Here is a 22,661-nt window from a genome sequence, read left to right on the forward strand (position 1 = left end):
AATAATAATAATAATAATAATAATAATAATAATAATAATAATAATAATAATATATTCTCTGATCAGTCGCTGTAAAGTAACTGGATGCTGTCACATTTTAATGTACTAAATAAATACTTTTGCATATTTCCCACCCTGAACCTGTTCGATACGCTGCCCTCCACCCCGGACAGAAAAGAGCTGCACCTTTTGGGCTGTTGCCATGGATACCGAGGAGAAAACAAGGCAGGAGAACAAAGAGTCAGGGTGCACGCAGGGCATGACTTCAGATTATAAATTCAGCACAAACTCACATACGTCTGGTTTTCTGATGCAGTTTGAATTATTTTTTTTGCGCATTTCTCCATTGATTGAGAGAGTTCTCAACTTTTTATAAAGTTAAACGTTGAGGCCATGACAAAACTCACTTTTTGCTGAAGCTGGGAGTCTTCCAGTTAGTTCTGTCTCTGTCCTCTAAAGCGCATGAGGACAGACATCATGTCTTCTGCTGAGGAGAGGAGTATTTCTACACTTTGAGAAAGTGGTTAAAACTGTGGCGACCGTTTCTGCACAGTGTGATAGTATGAGATCTAATGAGTTGTGTTAGCACACAGAGCATGTGTTGGGGATGACTCTGAGCTACTGTCACACCAAATCTTAGCTCAGTTTCCATAAAACTGACTGAGGTCGAGTTGTTTTTGTCTTTGATGATGTTGCTTAGCTGTGGCAGCCATTTTAAATGTCCACCTTTCTGTGGCGGGTGATAGCTTTAAAACTGAGATAAATGCTCTTCACCAGATCTGTTTAATATGACATACAGCACACAGACATCATTATTTTAACAAAAAGAACATGGAAGTTGGATTTATTATGTGACAACCCCCTGCTTTACCCCACAATGACTTGTAGGGTCAAAAAAATAAATTATTAACTTTAAATTACTGAAACCTTTGGTCAGAACTAACTGTGTCAGGGTGATTGGGGAGGTTTCCTCCCTTTTTTCTAGCTCATAATTGTGTCAAGTTTGCATTAACATCTTCTAACGAGGATATTTTAGAGGAAGTCCACTTGTGCTGCTTAAAAGCATCTTTGTGGAATCAGATAAGGAAAGTGCATCAGAACGGCTTTAACTCAGTGCAGTGAGGTTTTATGAACAAACCACTGAGGACTGACAGCTCCCTGCAGGAGATGATGATGCCTTGGTTGTTTACTGAGGAGTCAACGTTAGCAGGAGTCACAAGTGTCAAACTGAGGGGACCGGCTGCTTTCATACACCTGACCCGCGTCAACTGGATTCTGCAGGTGGCAGGACTCCGCTGCAGAACTTCCTGGGGATCGCCGAGCAGCACATGGGCCCAAACAACGGGGTGAGTGAGAAGTGCATGTCATCTCAGAAAACCTCAGGGTTTTTCTCACGTCTCAGCCCACTGATGTGTGACCGTCTTAGATTATCATAAAAAACATAACGCTGCACACCAAAGTTTTAAACATTGATTTTATGGGATCTGTTCGCACCAAAGTCAAGCTCATTATTTGTGAAACTGATATTGCCACTTTGTGTTTGTGCTTTTGATTAGCTGTGACAGCCATGTTGAATCGAACTGACACTAAAAATGAATCAGTTGTAGATTCACATTCAACAATTACCTACTGAGAGTTTTATTAAAATGCATCCAGTAGTTTATGATATTTTGCTCAAAGACTCAGGGCAGCACGGTGGTGCAGTTGGTAGAGCTGCTGCCTCTCAGCGAGCAGGTCGCCTTGGTTCAAATTCCAGTCCAGGGGCCATTCTGGGTGGAGTTTGCATGATCTCTCTGTGCGTGTGGGTTTTCTCTGAAATCTGGTTTCCTCCCACAGACCAAAAACATGCATGTTAGGCTGATTGGTAACTCTAAATTGTCCCTAGATGTGTGAGAGAGAGTGAATGGTTGTTTGTCTCGTTTGTCTCTATGTGTCCCTGTGATTCATTCAACTTTTATTTATACAAGTTAATCCCCATTGAGCCTCTGGGACTCATTTACAAGAGGCCTGAATTTTATTTATTTTATTTTTATTTTTTTAACATAGAGTGATTACAACAATGACAACAATAGACAATCATAAAAGATGCATACAAAATTAATTTTTTAACAAGTTAAAATAAAATGGCAAACAAAAGGACAGTCAAAAGGAAAAATAGCGATAAAACAGCTGGATTATAAGGCGGTGTAGAAAACTAAACGCAGGAACATGTCTGCATTGGTTTTTCCAAGGAACTTAACAGATGTTTAAAGTCACTTTATAGAGAGGTCAAGGTCGAGAGCTTCAGATCTTTTTGTAAGATATTCCAGGAAACAGGAGCGGATTAGGAGAAGACCCTTTTGCCAAGTTCAGTCCGCAATGAGGGAACACTGCAGGTAATAATGTCCTGAGAGTGCATGCTACAGCTGCACTCACGCAGAGACATAAATGGTAAATGGACTGTACTTACATAGCGTCTTTCTATCTTATCAAGACACTCAAAGCTATTTATAATAATCTGAGTCCTAATTTACCCATTTTTACAGCACTCTACTAGATCTCTAAAAAGCTAATTGAACAAATCATTCTAAAGAGACTAATCAGAACTTTATCACATTCATACACCGACAGGACACGCATCGGAGGCAATGAGGGGTTCAGTGTCTTACCCAGGGACACTTTGCCATGTGACTGCTGGTGGATTTGAACCCCCAACTCTTGCATTGGAGGACAACTGCTCGAACCACTCAGCCACTGCTGCCCTCGTGTAAGAGGAGATGTATGAAGGCAACAGATCAAGAAGTGATTTAAAGATGAAAATGTACCAGTGGGATAGTCTGCGTGAAGTTAGTGATGTCCAGTTAACCAGTGAATACAGGGTGCAGTGGTGGATACAATAGTTACAGCCAGTTATGAATCTTAGTGCACCATGATAGACAGCATCCAACATCTGCAGGGTTCTTGTAGGAGCGTTCATGTAAATAATGTCACCGTAGTCATCGGAGGGAAGGAAACTCACAGTTACAAGGCATTTCCTAGCATTCAGAGTTAGACAGGATCTGTTTCTGGAAAATAAACCCAGTTTAACTTTCAGTTTCCTTACTAGGTTTTCCACATGAAGCTTAAAAGAGAGATGCGAATCAACCAAGATACCCAAATATTTATTGGAATCAACAAACTCCATTGGGACATCATTTGAGGATAAAATCAGAGGAAGAATTGCTGGGACGGACTTCCTGTTTGAAAAAAGCATCCCTTCGGTTTTATCGGCATTTAGGACAAGTTTGAGACAGAACAAATTTGACTGGATAATGTCGAAGACGGATTGCAAAGGCTGGAAATCCTTAGCATCTATTTTAGATCGACAATAAACAACTGTGTCATCAGCATAGAAATGTATGGATGCATCAGGGATGCTCTGACTACATTACCTATGTAGATTGTAAAGACGGTGGGTTCTAAGACTGAGCCATGTGGTACACCATTGTTGACTGTTAAATAACTGGAGGAAGGACCATTATGTTGAACACATTGCCTCCGAATCTGAAAGACAGTTAGAGAACCAACCAATGGTGTGTTCTGAGAAACCAATTTCTGAGAGCGTATGACAAAAGATGTTATGATCCACAGTGTCAAAAGCTTTAGACAGGTCTAAGAAAAGTGCAGCACAATAATCCTTAGCATCCAGTGCTTCAACAACGTCATTAAGAACCTTCAGTGAAGCAGTCGTTGTGCTGTGTTGTTTCCTGAAACCAGATTGATGTGGAGGTAAGATGTTAAATGAGTCCAGGTAATTTTTGATTTGAGAATTGATCAATTTTTCTAGAACCTTGTCTAAAATGCGGAGTTTAGAGATTGGCTGATAGTTGTTCAGTGAGGTGGGGTCACCTCCCTTCAGCAAAGCAAGAACAAAGGCTGTTTTCCAAGTGTCTGGAATGGAGTTTTGGCTTATGGACAGGTTAAAGATGTGGGTCACAGGGACTGTGATGATATGAGCAGCCAGCCTTAAGAAATAAGGTGGAAGTTCATCTGGTCCTTCAGATTTTTTAGAATCTAGACCTTTTTAACAGATGGACTGGAGACCTGTCCAGGGTGTCCCTGTGATAGACTGAAGACCTGTCCAGGGTGTCCCTGTGATGGACTGGAGACCTGTCCAGGGTGTTCCTTTGATGGACTGGAGACCTGTCCAAGGTGTCCCCTGCCTCTCGCACAATGACTGCTGGACATGGGCACCAGTGACCTCTGCGACCCGAAAAAGAAGAAGTGGGTAAAGATAATGGATGGATGGACAAACACTCAAAAGCAGATATGTCTTCCTACTTTAATCCAATATAAATGTTGTGGAAGGACCTGAAGTGAGCAGTTAATGTGAGGAAACCCCCCAACATTTCAGACTTGAAGCTGTTCTGTACGGAGGAATGGGCTAAAATCCCTCCAAGCCGGTGTGCAGGACTGATCAGCAGTTATTGGAAACGTTTAGTTGCAGTTTTTGCTGCACAGTGGGAGGTCACACCAGACAATGAAAGCAATACGTACCCGAAGCAGTGCTGCAGTCCTGAAGCAGAGGGAAACACACAATGTGGAAGAAAACAAATATGGCTACAATTTCCATCCATCCATTATCTTTTACCCGCTTCTTCCATTTTGGGTCACGGGGGTCGCCGGTGCCCATGTCCAGCAATCACTGTGCGAGGGGCGGGGTACACCCTGGATGGGTCGCAAGTCCATCACAGGGACACAGAGACAAACGAGACAAACAACCATTCACTCTCTCACTCACACCTAGGGACAATTCAGAGTTACCATTGAGCCTACCATGCATGTTTTTGGTCTGTGGGAGGAAACCGGAGTACCCGGAGAAAACCTACGCATGCACGGAGAGAACATGCTAACTCCACCCAGAAAGGCCCTCGGACCGGGATTTGAACCAGGGACCTGCTCGCTGAGAGGCAGCAGCTCTACCAGTTTCGCCACTGTGCTGCCCATGGCTACAGTTTGATGTAGACATTTATGTATGTGTAACAAAAAGAGCCATGGCAGTAAAAATGTGTATAAAATCATAACATTTCAAAATGTCAGTACAGCCAAACAACCGACAGACAACTTTCTGTGACCCGTTTAAACTTTGAATTATGTTTCTGCTGTGATGTTCACCTGAGCGGTGGAGCTCCAAAGAGTGCTGCACTATCTATGTGTTCTGCTAAAATCCCATTTATCTCTAGTAGATTTTTTATACTTTTTTGTTTTACTAATTTGGGTTACTTTGTATTGATGTCAAAAGACTCCAGAGGCTATTGGTGGTTGAGCAGAACATCATTGTGTTTAGTGTTTCAAAGTTACTCATGACATACAGATTTCTTCTTTGTATTTTTTGGACTTGCATCCTTAAATAATTCTTGGTTGTTATGCAGACATTCATTATTCATTCATTGCTTACTTCCCCCCAGGCTCTGGTGACTCAGATGTCGACCCCGGCAGTGACGAACCCTGCGGCGCTGACGGCCGAGGAATACTTCAACCCTGGCACCATGCAGATGCTGAGGGACATTGGCCACCCGTGCCAGCTCACCACCAAGACCCAGAGGTGACTCCGACTGACAGGAAGGCGCACATGCAGCAGAGTCACCCCTGAAAACTTACGGCAAAGTGTCAGAGCTGACAGGATGATGGGCGTAGAATAGTTGGTGTAAAAATCTGTAAGCCATGACGGCTGACCACAGCACTCTTGAGGTGACTGAAGGGGACAAACACGTATTTATCAATCCAGAGTGAAGGCTTTTCGAAGCTGGTGCACTGGAGCATTTAGACCTCTGCAGTCTGCCACACAGCTCAAGATGGATGAGTCATAGCACTTTATTTGCAAACCAGTAAATCCAAATTACAAAATGTGAATTCCAGGAATCCTGCAGAGGATAAAGGTCTAGCGGCCATTGAAGGAGTGCACATTGCTCACTGCCTGTCAAACCAGAGTTTTAGACTGAAATCATCAAATATTGGTATATGATGCTGTTGTAGCCATTTTGGTCAATCCTTAAAAATAACGTAATGCACATTCATGTAATGTTGCAAGATGTTACTGAAAGTCAGCCGAGACAAACCAGGGTATATGTGTACAAGGAGCAGAGGTCACAAAGGTGCAGGACTTCAAGTACTTAGAGTCCACAGTCCAGGAAAATTGGGGAGTGTGGTAAAGAGGTGAAGAAGAGAGTCCAGGCAGGGTGGAGTGGCTGGAGAAAAGTTTACAAGAGACCATCTTTGGTATATGAACTGGAGACAGAGGCATGGAAAAATACAGGAGAAAGAACTGGAAGAGGCAGAAAGGAAGATGTTGAGGTTCTCCTTAGGAGTGATGGGAATGAGATCATCAGAGGTACAGCACAGGCTGAATAACTGGGAGATAAAGTTAGAGAGGCCAGACTGAGATGGTTTGGACATGTCCAGAGGAGGGACAGTGGGTATACTGGTAGAAGGATGTTAGAAATGCAGCTGCCAGGAAAAAGACAAAGAGGAAATATATGGATGCAGTTAGAGAGGACATGGAGGAAGTTGGAGAGAGGACAGAGGATGCAGAGGACAGAGTGAGGTGGAGGAGGATGACTCGCTGTTCGCTGAAGAGGGAACAGCTGAATGAAACATAATTTTGGCTAGTATCAATTAGCTGTGGTGGCCATATGTAATTAGATTGACAAAAGTTAATCAGTTGTGGATTGAATTATTACCTAGTCAAAGGTTCATAGAAACCCATCCATGTTTGTGAATTATTTTGCTAACAAACCCATGCAAACAGGTAAAACCACAGAATGTTGCTTCTGGCAGCGAAACATAGAGGAGTCCAAGGTTTTAAATGAAATGGAACAATGAGCTAAAGCATTAATGGGTGTCTGAGCAGCTGCAGTCTGTCTCATCAGCCTGTCTGACGTGTCCCGTCGTCCTCCGACTGTCGATCTGTTTGTCCTTATCACTTACTGTTTCCATCAACCTCAGCTGGTAAATAAAAAGCGACAGGACAAGATGAGGATGAATTCATGGAGGAGGCAGAGCTGCCTCTCTGTCGCCTCTTCATTATCGCTCCAATTAGACAATAACAATTGATCGTACCGGGTCTGAACATGAGTCAGCAGCTTGTGGACAGGCGCTGTTAGCTGATGGAATCAATGTCTCTTTGTCCCTCTGTCCAAGAAACTGTCCCATCGAGGGCGCAAACGTCTTTGATTATGCAGAAGTTAGAAACAGACGGCGTTGGTCAACAAACTCTGTCGTTGTCTCTTCACTCTGTGTTTTCGTTCCCAGGTTTAAAACCAAGCTGTGGTTGTGTGAGTCCCATCCTCTGTCCCTGGCAGAACAAGTGGTGCCCATCATCGACCTCATGGCCATCTCCAACGCTCTGTTCGCCAAGCTGCGCGACTTCATCACGCTGCGGCTACCACCTGGCTTCCCCGTCAAGATCGGTGAGCGCCAGACTTTGGCTGATAAACCAGACGAGAGAATGACAATTAACTCAGAACAATCCCAATTTCTCTGAAAGTCCACCGTAAATGCTATGGGCTGAATAACTTTGCTGAAATTACAGATTTAAATAAATTGTTAAAATCCAAACAACCACAACACAAGCTAAAATTGGCTTAAATCTGAAAAAATGTAGCCTAAAGTCATAACAGAAAAGTAGTAGCTAAATGCTAAAATTAGCCAAGCATTAGTGAAAAAAATAAATGTGCCTAATTAGTGACTGAAAGCTAAATAAAGAAAAATGTTTGCTAAAATTTGCTAACCTGTCATTAAAAGCTGCAGTTAAAACAATCATAGCTAAAAGATAAATTTACTAAATAAGTTGCTAAAAGCTAAATATAAAAACATGTAGCTAAAAGCTAAAAAAATTACTAAACTGTAAATATAAAGCTGCAGTTAACAAAACAATAATTAAAAGTTATATGTAGAAAAGTTGTAGCTAAAAGTTGCAATTAAGAAAAGTGATAGCTAAAAGCTTTATGTAAATAGTACAACTGTTGCTAATTGCTAAAATTAGTAAAAATTACCTACAGATTAGCTAAAGGTTTAAATTATAGTTGAGTTTTAGCTAAAAGCCAAATTTGGATAATTATTGGATAATAGCAATATATAGAAAATTTATAACTAAATGCCAAATTTGGTAAACTGTAAACAAAAGCTTCAGTTAGCCAAGCAGTAGCTAAAAGCTATATGTATCAAAGTCATAGCTTAAATCTAAATTTAGCTAAACTTTAACTGAAAACCCAAAGAAACAAAAAAAAAAAAAGGCAGGATTAGAGTTGCTTTATTGAATCAGATAATTTATTTATTTATTTTAAGGAATTGAAGTGATCTGAATGGACGGGTTAGTGAAGATGCTTTAGGTAAATAAAGTTAAATAATTCAAAAGCGTAAAAGTTACATAAACTAAAAGTCATGGCAAACTTTTCCTAAAAGAGCAGAAAATTCTGGAATATTTATTTATTTTTACCACAGCCCTCTGTGTGGAGCAGAGAGCTGCCATCTAGGGCGTCCAGGGGAGTAGATGGTGGGGGTTAAGGGCCTTGCTCAAGGGCCCAGAGTGGGTCAGATGAGGGTTGAGGCAGATGTGGATGCTTAACTTATCCCACCCACATTTTGATGTTGTCGGTACCGGGAGTTGATCCGGCGATCTTCTGATCACAGCCCCACCTTCTCTAACCTCTGCACCACCTATAGAAAAATTATGTTATATAAATGGTTAAAATAGCAGAAAGTATGGGAGTGGTGTGGGAGTGGTGGTGCAAAGGTTAGAGAAGGTGGGTCTGTGATCAGAAGATCGCCAATTCAACTCCTGGTACCATCAACATCAAAATGTGGGTGGGATAGGTGAAACACCCACACCTGCCTCCACCCTCATTTGCCACACTCTGGGCCCTTGAGCAAGGCCCTTAACCCCCACCATCTGCTCCACACAGAGGGCTGTGGTAGCTCGGTGGTCTGTGGTTGCATCAGGAAGGGCATCCGGCGTAAAAATAATCGCCAAGTCTTCGTGCGACTTAGTTTGCTGTGGTGACCTCTGAAGAAGGGAGCAGCTGAAAGAAAAAAGTAGCACAAAGTATGCCGGAGCACTTTGACTGAAGAACAGAAAGATGATAGAGCAGAAACGATGAACGGTAAAACTACAGAGTGAATGCTGACTCAGCAGTAAACAGGTGAGATGAAAGAGACAAAATGATGTGAGAGACGGAGTGAAACAGACACTGATGATCCATCTGCCCCCCCACCCCCACCCCCAACTCCCCTCAGAGATTCCTCTGTACCACATCCTGAACGCCAGGATCACCTTCAGCAACCTGAACGGCTGCGAGGAGGGGCCCGGGGTTCGTTCTGACAACGACATCGGGATAGATGGGGACGGACAGAGGGACACCCAGAGGACAGGCACCGCTTCGCCAGGCAGCGACTCCTCCAGCGTCTCCAGCTCCAGCTCCACCAGTAAGCCCCCACTCCCACAAACAGCCCAACCCACCTCCATCAGTCTCAACTGCAGAACGTCCTGTTACAGATTCATCGCCGGCCGATGAAATGGTTTACTTGTCTGCGGGTGCGATTTTGTTTCTGTTAGCAAAATATCACATCAGTCACAGATTTTATTGGCACTCTCAGACGTTAATCATTGAATTTACAACTATTTATAACAACACCTTTAGAGTCAGTCTGAATTAAGATGGCTGCCTCAGCTAATTGACATTAGCACATAAACAGTCATAACTCAGTCTTATGGATACTGAGCTAACATCTGGTGTGGTAGTAGCTGAGTCATCTCCAACACATAATCTGAGCACTGAGATCTGGTCATTCTGTGAGAAAGTTTATAACTCATTTAACATACTCTGGTGTGGATGACAGCAGGTGATATTCTGACAAAGACTTTAAAAACGTGATGTTTTATATTTTAGGCTTTTCCTCCATGGTTTTGCTCTTTGTGTAAATGCTTATTAAGCATTCACACTATTGTGATCCTGTTTATATTTATTATTGCTACTTTATCTATTCCATACATTTTTTATTCTTGTGTTATTTCAACAATTGGGAACAACTGTGCTCTTTCCACTTCATTCTGGTAATTTAAGCTTCTTTCTGCTTCTTTAGCTACTATTCAGCTGGTTTTTTTTGCAAATTTCTTTTTCAGATAATTTCCACTTTTTGTGCAAATTTCTGCTTCATTGGGCCTAATTGGGCACAATTGTGCTCTCTCCACTTCCTTCTGGCCATTTAAGCTTCTTTCTGCATTTTTAGCCAATTTCTGCTTTTTTTCCCAGATAATTTCCACTTTTTGTGCTACATTCTGCTTCTTTCAATCTAATTGGGCAAACATGTTTTTAATGCTTTCGTGTGCCATTTTAAGCTCGTTCTACCTTTTCAGCTACCTTGTGAGCATTTAGTTAATTCAGTCGTTTTTAGCAAATTCTTCTGCAATAAGCATTCACACTGCATTTTTGCATAAAATGCAATTTCTCTAGTTTATTCTGGATCTCAGTTTAAATTTGCCTCTAAGCTGGGGGTAAGTGAAATTATTTGTTCATCAGCTGTGAAGGACCTGTTCCCTGCTCCTGTCAGCATCAGTGCTGTGACAGCACTCATATTGAATAGTTTGTTAAGTTATTTTGTTGTTGTAAATAACACTCCCTCCCATCTCTTTGCCCTTTGCCCCCCTTCCCGTGTGAAACAGTGTCGTGCCGAGCCGGAGAGATCCCCCCGTGTGTGTTCGAGCCCCCGCCCAGGTACACCATGCAAGGAGGCAAACAGCGAGACAGCATGAGGGGGGAGGAGGAGGAAGACCTGCTGCAGTTTGCGATACAGCAGAGTCTGCTGGAGGCCGGATCTGAGTACGATCAGGTGACCTGACTGAGGAAGTCCTCGGCTGCTCTGCTAGCTGCCACACACACTGACATTTTCCATCCTTTAAAAAGTCTACACCGACAGCGTAATGTGTATTAATAACTAGATACAGGAACACAACTTGAAAGTTGAAGCCACAGCAGTTTGAGCGCCCCCCCGTAGGCTAACTGCAGTATAAGTATAGGTCCACTGAAACAGAAGAGGAATTTTTTAACAAATAGGATGGCTAAAAGGAAAAGGTAACAAAACAAAAAAACCAGCTAGATTCCAAGACAAATGTAGAAAACTAAAAACAGGAACATGTCTGCATTGGACCCTGCCAGGTGTCCAACAGATTCTTAAAGACACTTAGAGCGGTCAAGGTCGAGAGCTTCAAATCTTTTTGTAAGATATTCCAGGAAACAGGAGCGGAGTAGGAGAAGGCCCTTTTGCCTAGTTCAGTCCTCATTGAGGGAACACTGCAGGTAATAATGTCCTGAGAGCGCACTCCGTAGCTACACTCACGCAGAGACATGTAGGAGGAGATGTATGAAGGCAACAGACCAAGAAGTGATTTAAAGATGAAAATGTACCAGTGAGAGAGTCTGTGTGAAGTTAATGATGTCCAGTTAACCAGTGAATACAGGGTGCAGTGATGGGTACGATAATCACAGCCAGTTATGAATCTTAGTGCACTATGATAGACAGCATCCAACATCTGCAGGGTTCTTGTAGGAGTGTTCATGTAAATAATGTCACCGTAATCAATGGAGGGAAGGAAAGTCACAGAAACAAGGCGTTTCCTAGCATTCAGAGTTAGACAGGATCTGTTTCTGAAAAAGAAACCCAGTTTAATTTTCAGTTTCTTTATCAAGTTTTCCACATGGAGCTTAAAAGAGAGATGTGAGTCGACCAAGATACCCCATTATTTATAGGAATCAACAAACTCAATGGGGACACCATTTGAGGATAAAATCGGAGGAAGAACTGCTGGGACCAACTTCCTATTTGAAAAAAGCATCCCTTTGGTTTTGTCGGCATTTAGGACAAGTTTGAGGCGGAACAAATCTGTCTGGATGTTGTTGAATGCAGATTTCAAAAGCTGGAAAGCCTTAACAACAGTTTTAGCTCGACAATAAACAACTGTATCATAATTTCCCTGACTAAAATATTTAAATACACCTCAAATATTTGTTTCAGTGGTTTTGTTGACTGTTGTTGGGTCAGATAGTTCTCACCTCGAGGCTGTATGCTCAAACATTCTGTTTGCTTACATGTTTAGTGGTAATTGTTAATTTGATGCTTAAAAACCACATCGTGGTTGTGTGTCAGTATTTGGACATGGATTACAGCCCCACATACCAACTACACAGACTCTGGCTTCAATAATACAACATGGCAGGCCTGTGAAACAGATAATATGGCTTTAAGCTGCTGGTTCACACTCAGCCACGCAACACCCCACCCCCACCCCCACCCACACACACATCACATACGAACACTTGCCATGTTTCCAACAACACATTGGACCAAAAACAATACACACTCTGATAAACTGAGTTATTTCACTTTCTCACTAACAACAAAAACCAGCAAAGTGCCATGATGGTGTAGAGGTAGGGCAGTAGATCTGGTACACAAAAGTCCCAGGTTCGATCCCCAGCCATTCACACATGTAGTGTTTTTGAGCAAGACACCTAATCCCTAATTGCTCCCTGGGTGCTTACATAGCTGCCCACTGCTCCACCTGGGTGTATTTCACATGTGATGGGTTAAATGCAGAGAACTAATTTCACCATTGTATGGTAACATATAATGATGACAATCCCAGACTTCCCTTTCCTTTATTTGTTTAAGTAATTTACTTATTGTCTTTTAAAAACATAAAAGTATAAAATACCGAGTTTCTGCTGTGACAAAGATAGCAGATCAGCCACTCAGATGGTGGACGGATGGATGGATAGATCATATACTGTAGACCTAAAGATGGAGCTCAGGGCCGTTAATGCTCTTGTCTTTGAACCCCCGAGTTTCAAGTTCAAGTTCAAGTCAATTTCATTGTCATTCACATCACATGTGGTGCATGAGGTGGAACGAAATTGTGTACTCAGGGTCCCAGTTACACCCAACAATAGCAAAAATATAAAGTGTAAAAAGAAACAGTACAAGGATCTAAGATATACGCTAAACATTAATAATGTAAAACAACACGGCGTAATAACAGCAGCCTGAACATGAGTCTGCGTGAGCAGATGGGTATGAATGAATACAGCATGAGATAATCAGCAGCATGAGATCAGCAGCATGGATAAGTCACATATCACCAGTTAAAGTGGCATTACAGTGATTTTTTTCCTTACATTCATTATCCTGGTTAGGGATTTATGAGTCTACTTCAGGGCAGAAGCTGTTCCTCAGTCATTCATTCATTCAACCTTTATTTATGCAGGTTAGTCGCACTGAGTCATGAGGACTTATTTACAAGAGAGACCTGTTTTAGACAGATAACATATAAAGTAGACAATAATAATTCAACAACAAAAAATTTAAATCAAATAAAAGAAGTTGTAAACACTGTCAAATCAAGATGCCATATAAAACAAAGTAAAATACAAAAAAACAAGAACATATTTGCTTTGATGTTTCTATTGACATTATCAAATGTTTAAAATCCCTTAAAGAGATCAAGGTGGACAGCTTCAGTTCTTGCTGCAAGGTGTTCCAGGTTACAGGAGCAGAGTAAGAAAAGGTCGAGTTCAGTGTGCACTGAGGGGACACTGCATGTAATGAATCCTTGAGAGCGCACGCTGTAACTGCACTGACGACGTGTGTGACATGTTAGAGGAGCTAAAAGAAGGCAACAGACCAGATTTATAGATGAAAATGAACCAGTGTGAGAGCCTACGTGTAGATAATGATGACCAGCTGACCAAGGAGTATGGAGTGCAGTAATGGGTGTGGTAGTTACAACCAGTTATGAATCTTAGCGCACCATGGTAGACAGCATCCAACATCTGCAAGGAGCTGGCAGGAACATTCATGTACTTTGTAAATAGTGTCACCATAATCAATGGCCAGTAGGAAAGTAGCAGCTACAAGGTGTTTTCTGGCATTCAAAGATAAACAAGATCCATTTATGAAAAGAAACCCAGTTTCAGTTTCAGTTTCTTTATCAAGCTTTCAACATGAGAGATGTGCATCAATTAAAATCCCAAGGCATTTGTAAGAATCCACAAATTCAATAGGAACACCATGTGTGGATTAGACTAGAGGAAGAACTGCTGGCACCAGCTTCCTGTTAGAAAATAGCATCCCTTTGGTTTTATCAGCATTTAGCACCAGTTTGCGACAGAACAAATCTGACTGGATGTTGTCACATGTAGACTGTAGACGCTGGAAAACCTTAGCAACTGTGTTAGCTCGGCAATAAACAACTGTGTCGTCAGCATAGAGATGCAAGGAGGCATCAGGAATGTTTTGACATCTGAGATTTGACATCTGAGATCCTGGTCCTTAGGGGTTAATTTTTTTCATTCAACCTTTATTTATACAGATAAATCACATTGAGCCTCGAGGACTCATTTACAAGAGAGTCCAACCCCAGAGATCCTGGTCCGTTCTTTGAACCTCAGGGATCCTGGTCCTGATGGACTTTTTTCTGGGATACAAAGACAGAGCTATAAATAGGCTCAGGAAGACTGGTCAGAGACAAGCTCAGCTAGAGAAGAGCAGGGAACAGGATGGGGGTTCCTGCTGAGGATTTGTACCGTACGGTTAAAGGCTGATGGTGGGAGCGGCGTCAGATCTGGTGCTGACAGAGGTGATGAGACTTTTAATTACAGTACAGCAGGAAGCAGGTCCAGAGTGAGAGGATTACTCTACCGCTCCAACATTTACAGTTAAAGTCAAACTCGGCAGCTTTTCTTACAGTTTCTATAAATTCACAATCAGAAAATCCTTTTGGACTTGGATTAATTTTTAAGATGAACCTATGAAGATTTATTGCACCTGCTGCTGAAATGCAATAATGAACAGTACTTTGTCTGTTGCTAAAATTTCTCTTCAAATTTGTGATCAATTTTAATGAAACTAGATCAATTACTTTTCTCGCAAAAATGCAGCGAATACTTATTGTTGAATGATTTTTGCTGAAAACTGCTGAAAAGGTTTCATCAACAATTTCCTGTAGGATCAATAAAGTTTTATGTTATCTTAACGCTCAACTGTTAATTCAAGTTGAATTTGAAGAGCTGACAGGACAGCTGAATGGATCAGGATAACGCTGAAATTAGCCAAAAGAAGGGGAATGGAGCATTAAAACTAGCTGACCTGTGGCCTTGACCTTTGAACCCTGTGAAACTAAAATACAAAAAAAAAGAAATTTAAACTAAAAGTTGAAGCTAGCAAAAAGGAGCCAGAAGTAGCAAAATAACTCTTAATTTAGCAAAAAGAAGCTAAAAAGAGTGTGATAGAAGCCCAAATTAGCTGAAATAAGCAAAACTAACAAACCCCAAAAGGAGCACAAAAATCTGAAATTTGCAGGAAAAAGCTAAAAAGAGAACAAATCAGATAAAATTAGCAGAAAAGTAGTTGAATAAAATCACTTAAAATCTCAAATTAGAAGAAGCAAACGCGTAAAGCTGAAATTAATTGAAAAATACCTTAAAAAGTAGATATAACAGCAGGAAAAAGCTGAAATTAGCATAAAAAGAAGCTGAAAAGAAACTGAAATGAGCAGAAAGCAGCTAAATGAAGCCGAAGGAAGCCGAAAGTAGCACAGAGAAGCTGAAAAAGCTGAACCAGAAGAAAAGCTGAAGTGAGCAGTAAAATTTTTAAACAGCTAAAGGATTTGAAGGATGTGAAGAGAGCTCCATTCAGTTTCAATGAAAAAAAACATGGCAGACAAAGCCAAATGTACATAAAAAAGTACAAATAGCACAAATATCTAAAGTCACAGCAGGAATGTCCTGAATGAGCTGAACGTTTTGATTGATGAATTATTGAAATAGAACAAAAACTGAGGGATGAGTTACGTGCTGAAAAACGTACGGAACTAAAACGGATCTAAATAGAGTGAAGGATTTCAAAACATTCAGACTCTTAGTCAAAGCTGTCCTTGGATAAACATCTGCAACTAACTTTTGGCGTCAACACAATTTAAGATGGCTGCCACAACCAGCTCAACTTAAAAACACAAAAACGGCTACAACTTACAGATGCTGACCTAAAATTTGGTGTTTGCTGCTGATACTCTTTAACATCACTGACATCTCATACGTCACATTATTTTCAAAGTTTACCACAACGCTGTGATTTTTCAACAGAAGATGATTTCAGTGGCGTGAAGAGCAGCGGTTGATATGCAACTCTGTCAGGAATTCTTTTAAATATACACCCACAGTCTCCCTAGTTTTCAGCTGATTTGTGTAAAACGTGTATTTTTCTGATGCAAATACTAGAACAGGAAATTGTTGTTCAGAGGGGTGTATTTGCACGTCTCAGAGTTTATTAATAATCTGTGTTTACCAAGAAACCAGAGCATTGATCCACTTCACTTTCAGTTCATGAGTCATATTGGAGCCAGCTGGATGGCTTTGTGTGTGCGTGTGCATGTGTGGTACTTTAACACACGCTGACAGGAAAACTGCCCACACAGAGGGAGTAATTCATCTTTCCAGAAACCCCTCCATCTCTCCGTCCTTCCCCTTCCTGCACTCGCTCCCTGACTTCCTGTTCTGCCTCCTCTTTGTGTCTAGGTGACCATCTGGGAAGCGTTGACCAATAGCAAGCCAGGAACGCACCCCCTGGCCTGCGACCCCAGTCGTGTAGAGAGGTAAGAAGTAAACTGAGTTTTAAGGAGCATCTGAAACAAGTGGATAAAATAAAATGGACTTTTGTCTTCAAACGAGCTAAAAGCCTTACAAAACTAAATCTTCATTTCCTGGTTTTTGACTTCCTCTCACTTGTGAGTTGTTATTCTTCCCTCTCTTGTTGTGTTTCCTTCCTTCCATCCTTGACTCACATCCTGTCCTCCTCCACTCGATTATCTTATCCATCCTGCTTTCCTCCTCTCAGCTCTTTGTGTTTGTGGATGGGGGGGTTTCCTGCTGCCACCGTTAACTTTAGCCCGTTGTCCTTATCTGTCATCCCTGTTGGTAGACGAGTGGCTGACCCGTCTCTGTTTCCTTTTACAAACAGTCCTGATGATGAACTGTAGTTTGAGTGCCAAAACCACGAGATTATTAAGCCATTCTTTGTTGTTGGCGACAAACTACCAGTGAATGAAGTCATCACTGGTGAGACGAACTTTAAATAATCCTGAAACAAAAGTGAGGGAACTCATCAGACACATTTTAGTGCAATGTATGTTTTTTTATGTGTTTTTTTAAATTATTATTATTTTGGAAGACTATGCTCTTCTACACAGGGTAACTCCTACCCTGAGGGTATCAAGTCCCACAGTCAATGTGGACCTCGAGATCTGGCAGATTAGCAATGGTTAGAAGTAATCAAGTGCGTATTTGAGCCTGTTTGGTTTATTGGTTGGGAGGATCTCATTGTGATGCTTTCGGTCCATGAACACACGTGCTACGTGGATGGGGGATGTTTTGATGAAGGACTGTACCAAAGGGCTGTCTTTGTAGAAAACACATGGACACATGAAGTCACTATGCTGTCAGGGTCCTATGGCCCATGACCACAGGTGACCTGAAGTCATAGACTGTAGGCTTGTTCACTGAACAGTTGAGTAAAATGTTCTCAAAGACCTGTCAGCCTTTAATCTGCCTCTGACTGTTCACAAGTCCCTCACTGAGCCGACCCACCGTGAAGTACCACAAACGTGTGAAGGATGTCTCCATCGAGTCATTTTCAAAACACAATGGATGAACTAAGTTTAGCAGTTCTCTTAGTGGTTTCCCAAACTTTTCAACTAAATACAAAGTCTCTGTGCATCGTATCCTCAGTAATAAATCTGCTTATGGCTGCACAGACTGTATGCCATCATTACATCCCATCCATGAGTCGCAGAGCCGGTTTACCTTTCCACATGTCCACTATTACAACTTTGGTACCACATCACTGACTTCAGACACCCATACCACTTGAGTTCATTTAGAAATCACACTGACACAACCAGGAGTTTAAGTCCTGTCTTTAAATGTTTTGTAAATGTGCTTAAGACACCATGATGCCAGGAAGAATGCCAGGGTGTCTCTCCAGAACATTGACAGGATTGGTCCTCTCCCCTCATCACCATCATGTACTCACACAAGTCATCTGAGATCACGATGAACCAGAACAACACCACTCATAATCATTTTATAACTCCTTGCTATGCCACCCCTCCACACACAGCTCTAGAGTTACTGGCAGCTCACACATGAGATGGTAAACTTGTAGTCCAGCTGATGTCATTCATCAAGACATGATTCTGGGTGTACACAGAGTATTGCAAAGGATACAATACCCTGTGTCCAGGTGGCAGGACCAGATAAGGTTTTGTAATGATTGGTACACAAAACAACAGTCCTCCCTTGATGTGGACTGTCTTGAATGATCATGTATGGTTATCCTTAAGGACCCACTGGTTCCAACATCAGGCCACTGTGAGAACTGTGCAGGTGGAGCAATAGAACATCAAGTTCACCCAAACCCACAGTGTACCCTGTCAAACGTCATCAAGCCCAAGTAACAGGCCACACATACTCCCCAGTCCAGACTATACCTGGGGTCTAGGCCTGATTATACCCCAGGTACATAATGGCCTTAACCTATTTATGTCCCTCAGGCCAGATTATACCCCCGTCATTTCAGTAGTGTTGAGTCATAAACACAAGAATTAATTACATTTTCAACATTTTATTGGTGGTTCAGCTTTGTCAGGTAAGTTAAGTGAGAAAGATAACTGGCTTAAACCCATCCATCCATCCATTCATCCTTTTTCTTTACCTGCTTCTTCCTTTTCGGGTCGCGGAGGTCACTGGTGCCCGTGTCCAGCCATCACTAGCTATGTTTACACGTGCCAAATTCTTTGATTGGATTGAAATATATTTGGATTAAATAATCCAAATGTATCATTTACATACAATGTTACAGTACATGTTAACAATCCGTTCACGACGAGTGTTTACATGCAGCGGACTTTTATTCTGAATAGAAGTACTGGCATGTGCAGAGTGGTAAACTCTCCTTAAAAAAACATAGAAGAAGACGTTCTACTTCCGTGATAAACGTAAACAAACCTGAGCACCCAAAATGGACCTGCAACAGGTTTTAATGACGTGGAGACGTTACTGCACTCCCTACAGGTAATACAGATCATTTTGATCTCTTTCAAAGTTTCTAGTAGAAATGTTGCATTGCTCACCGACCAGTTTTGCTTCCCTGACATATTACCATCTAGCCAGGTGGAAATACATGAGGTTGATATGGGTCACACATGCGCAGTCAGGTCAGTTTTCCACGATCGGAAAAAAAAATGAACAGATTAAGTGTTTACATGCATACCGTTCAGAGTATGAATCGGCATAAACCCTCCCTCTCATTCGGATTACAAATTCATTTGGATTGAGCTGAATTAGCTCAGAATAATCTGAATGGGGCGTTTACATGACACATTTTTATTCTGAATGGCTGTTTAATCTGGTTACTTATGTCCATGTAAACATAGCTACTGTGCAAGAGGAGGGGGGACACCCTGGACAGGTCTCCAGTCCGTCACAGGGACATATAGAGACAAACGAGACAAACAACCATTCACTCTCTCACTCACATCTAGAGACAATTTAGAGTTACCAATCAGCCTAACATGCATGTTTTTAGTCTGTGGGAGGAAACTGGAGTACCCGGAGAAAACCCACGCATGCACGGAGAGAACATGCAAACTACACACAGAAAGACATTGAACCCAGGACCTTCTTGCTATGAGGCAACAGTGCTAACCACTGAGCCATCGTGCTGCCAATAATTCCTTACAATACTTAGAAAGTTTGAAACAGATTCTGGTCATTTATTTTTTGCTTCATGGTTCAAATTTTACACCAAGTCAGACTAAACAGTTTTGACAATTAAGGTCCATTTTTTCTCTCACACTTTGCTATGAGTGTGACATATCAGCAACATTTACCTTAAAACTCTGAAGTTAAAACATGTATTTAACAGATTACTAGATCCAGTGCATCACTGTACTCTGTACTGAATTGTTTTACAGATGCATTATTTTATGGGTTTGTTTGTTTGTTAACAGAAAAACATCCATCCATCCATCCATCCATCCATTTTCTTTACCCGCTTATTCCATTTTGGGTCATGGGGATCGCTGGTGCCCATGTCCAGCAATCACTGTGCGAGGGGCGGGGTACACCCTGGACGGGTCGCGAGTCCATCACAGGGCCACATAGAGACAAACAAGCATTCACTCTCTCACTCACACCTAGGGACAATTTAGAGTTACCAATCAGCCTAACATGCATGTTTTTGTTCTGTGGGAGGAAACTGGAGTACCTGGAGAAAACCCACGCATGCACGGAGAGAACATGCAAACTACACACAGAAAGGCCCCTGGACCGGGGTTTGAACCAGGGACCTGCTCGCTGAGAGGCAGCAGCTCTACCAGTTGCGCCACCGTGCCGCTTAACAGAAAAACAGATATTTATAAATGTCATACTGTAAATTATGAGTCTTTGTTCTATAAAAAACGTCTCTGAAATGTTCATGTCCTCATGATTTCAACTTTGTGCTAAATTATTTCCCATCTATCAAAACAAGTTTTTAGTGTTTTAAAGCTTCAGAAAAAAGTTAATGTTTTTAAACTACCTTTTAGTATGGAATCCCAAAACTGCCTAAACTAAATTTAAAGAAAAGATCAAATCTATAAATGTATAAAATAATATTAATGCTTATGTACAAACCATTTTACATTTTAATGTAATAATATTAATAATAATAAAAAAACATATATTTTTTTGTCCTGTTCATGTTTTTTTATATTCTTTCTGTCTTTTTGTATACAGTCTTATTTATTTAATATAGCCTTTAATTTTTTCTTTCATTTATTCTATCCTTTTCTTAATTTTAATCCTTGTGTGTTTTGTATTGATTTATTATTTTGTCTTTGTTGTCCTTCCAGTTTGTCCTCTGAAACAGTCAGGTTTGAGCATCAGATGTCCTCGTCCCCCTCGTGAACCTCGTGTCAGATCAGGTGACCCCTTCAAGTTTCACTCTCAGATTTCTGTGAAGGAGAAAATAACAATTAAAACAGTCAAATCTTTATACGTATTTAATCAAAAACAAACAAGGAGACGCTTCAGTTGATAAAATCTGATGTTGAGTGTGTTTAATGATTTGAACTCAGAGTCTTTGTGGACATAGTCTGACAGAAGCTCTGACTGTCAAACAGTGACAGAAAATACTTTTATTCAACTAAAACCAAACCAAACACTGGTGACACTGAAGAAAACCAAAGGTCCTAAAAACAGAACAAACATGTGAGAAGAACACGGCCTAAACCCACCTGAGGATTTCAGACTAGAGAAATTGTATTTCCTACAAAAATGCAGTGTGAATATTTATTGCTGAAGAACTTGCTGAAAAACAGCTGAAATTAGCTGAAAAAAAAAACATGATGAATTGAATCTGCAATGAAAGAACAAACCTTAATTAGCACAAGAAAGCAGAAATAACACATTTTTGCTGAATTAGGTATAAATAAGCAGAAATTTTCACAAAAATGAGTAAATTTGCTAAAAAAAAAAAAAGGTGAAATTAACAAAAAAATAGCTGAAAAGTAGCTGAAAAGGCAGAAATAAGCTTAACCTACCAGAAGGAAGTGTGTGGCAGCTACTTCCATTCAGATTAGTGATCAGTACTCCAATATTCCGATACTCCAATACTCTGATACTCAGAATCAGGACTTCCTTGATTTGAACACTTATTTTCTTATTTATGGTCCAAATATTTCGTAGACATGTTTTTCTGTTGTTGTCATTCCATATTTCAGTTTATCTGTGAAAGTTTTGATCAAACTTCTTTTTTTTTTTATTTCATCTGTACAGCGGTGCTCTAAACTCATGTATCGTTTCTGCTCAGGACCCCCCAGAACAAGCCCCACCCTCCTTCCAGCATAGGCTCCACCCCCTCCAAGAAGCCACCGCCCACCTGCAGCTACAATGAGCAGCTGCGCATTGCCATGGAGATCTCTGCCCGAGAGAAGGAGGAAGCAGACTTCCGGCGGCGGCAGGAAGAGGAGGAGCTGCAGCGCATTATCCAGCTGTCTCTGATGGACAAGTGAGAGTCTGCAGAGACAGAGGGTGGGGGCGGGGTTTGAACCGAGGACATGTGGGAGAAAAGACAAATGGCTACTCTACAACTTAAAGCACATAAACTGTTTTGTGGGTTTGTATGATCAAATCCCCCGCTTCTCTCTTCTCCTACCGTCTTCTTTGGTCGAACTTTCCTACGAAGCCATACGGTGATGCAGCTGTCAGGCCTTTAAACAGCCAGAGGGGTACCCCATGGTACGTTACTGAGCCATGCCAGTTTACAACAAACAACAACACATCCAGTTCAATCTTAGTGGAATGCTTTTGCAGAAAAAATATCTCTTTGCAATTATGTTTCAAAACCAGCTCTCTGCACCAAAACACAACGTGTAAGGCCAACTTCCTGCTCCAGCGTTGACACACACACGCACACACACACGCACACACCAATCCCTTTCCATCAGGGTTTTCTTTGTGGTCGTTTAAAAAGGAGCAGTGCCAACATCAGAGGTGTGGAGATGATGAATGTCAACAAACCATCAGACTTCCTCGTTTTTTTAATGAAAACAAAAT

The 22,661-nt window shown here is 41.3% G+C and overlaps 1 protein-coding gene across 1 annotated transcript in view; it reads left to right on the forward strand.

Annotated features, from left to right (window-relative positions):
• LOC119411572 (ankyrin repeat domain-containing protein 13B) overlaps window positions 1-22,661 on the forward strand; it is a 26,692-nt gene extending 4,031 nt beyond the window's left edge. Inside the window, exons 4-10 of the mRNA XM_037678526.1 lie at window positions 1,282-1,346; window positions 5,427-5,563; window positions 7,270-7,427; window positions 9,253-9,441; window positions 10,679-10,845; window positions 16,584-16,660; window positions 21,916-22,661. Of these exons, the coding sequence (XP_037534454.1) occupies window positions 1,282-1,346; window positions 5,427-5,563; window positions 7,270-7,427; window positions 9,253-9,441; window positions 10,679-10,845; window positions 16,584-16,660; window positions 21,916-22,117 (995 nt within the window). The 3' untranslated portion in view covers window positions 22,118-22,661. The remainder of the gene's footprint in view (window positions 1-1,281; window positions 1,347-5,426; window positions 5,564-7,269; window positions 7,428-9,252; window positions 9,442-10,678; window positions 10,846-16,583; window positions 16,661-21,915) is intronic.

Source organism: Nematolebias whitei, chromosome 6 (genome assembly GCF_014905685.2).
Source record: "Nematolebias whitei isolate Nwh7 chromosome 6, NemWhi1, whole genome shotgun sequence".
NCBI lineage: Eukaryota > Metazoa > Chordata > Actinopteri > Cyprinodontiformes > Rivulidae > Nematolebias > Nematolebias whitei.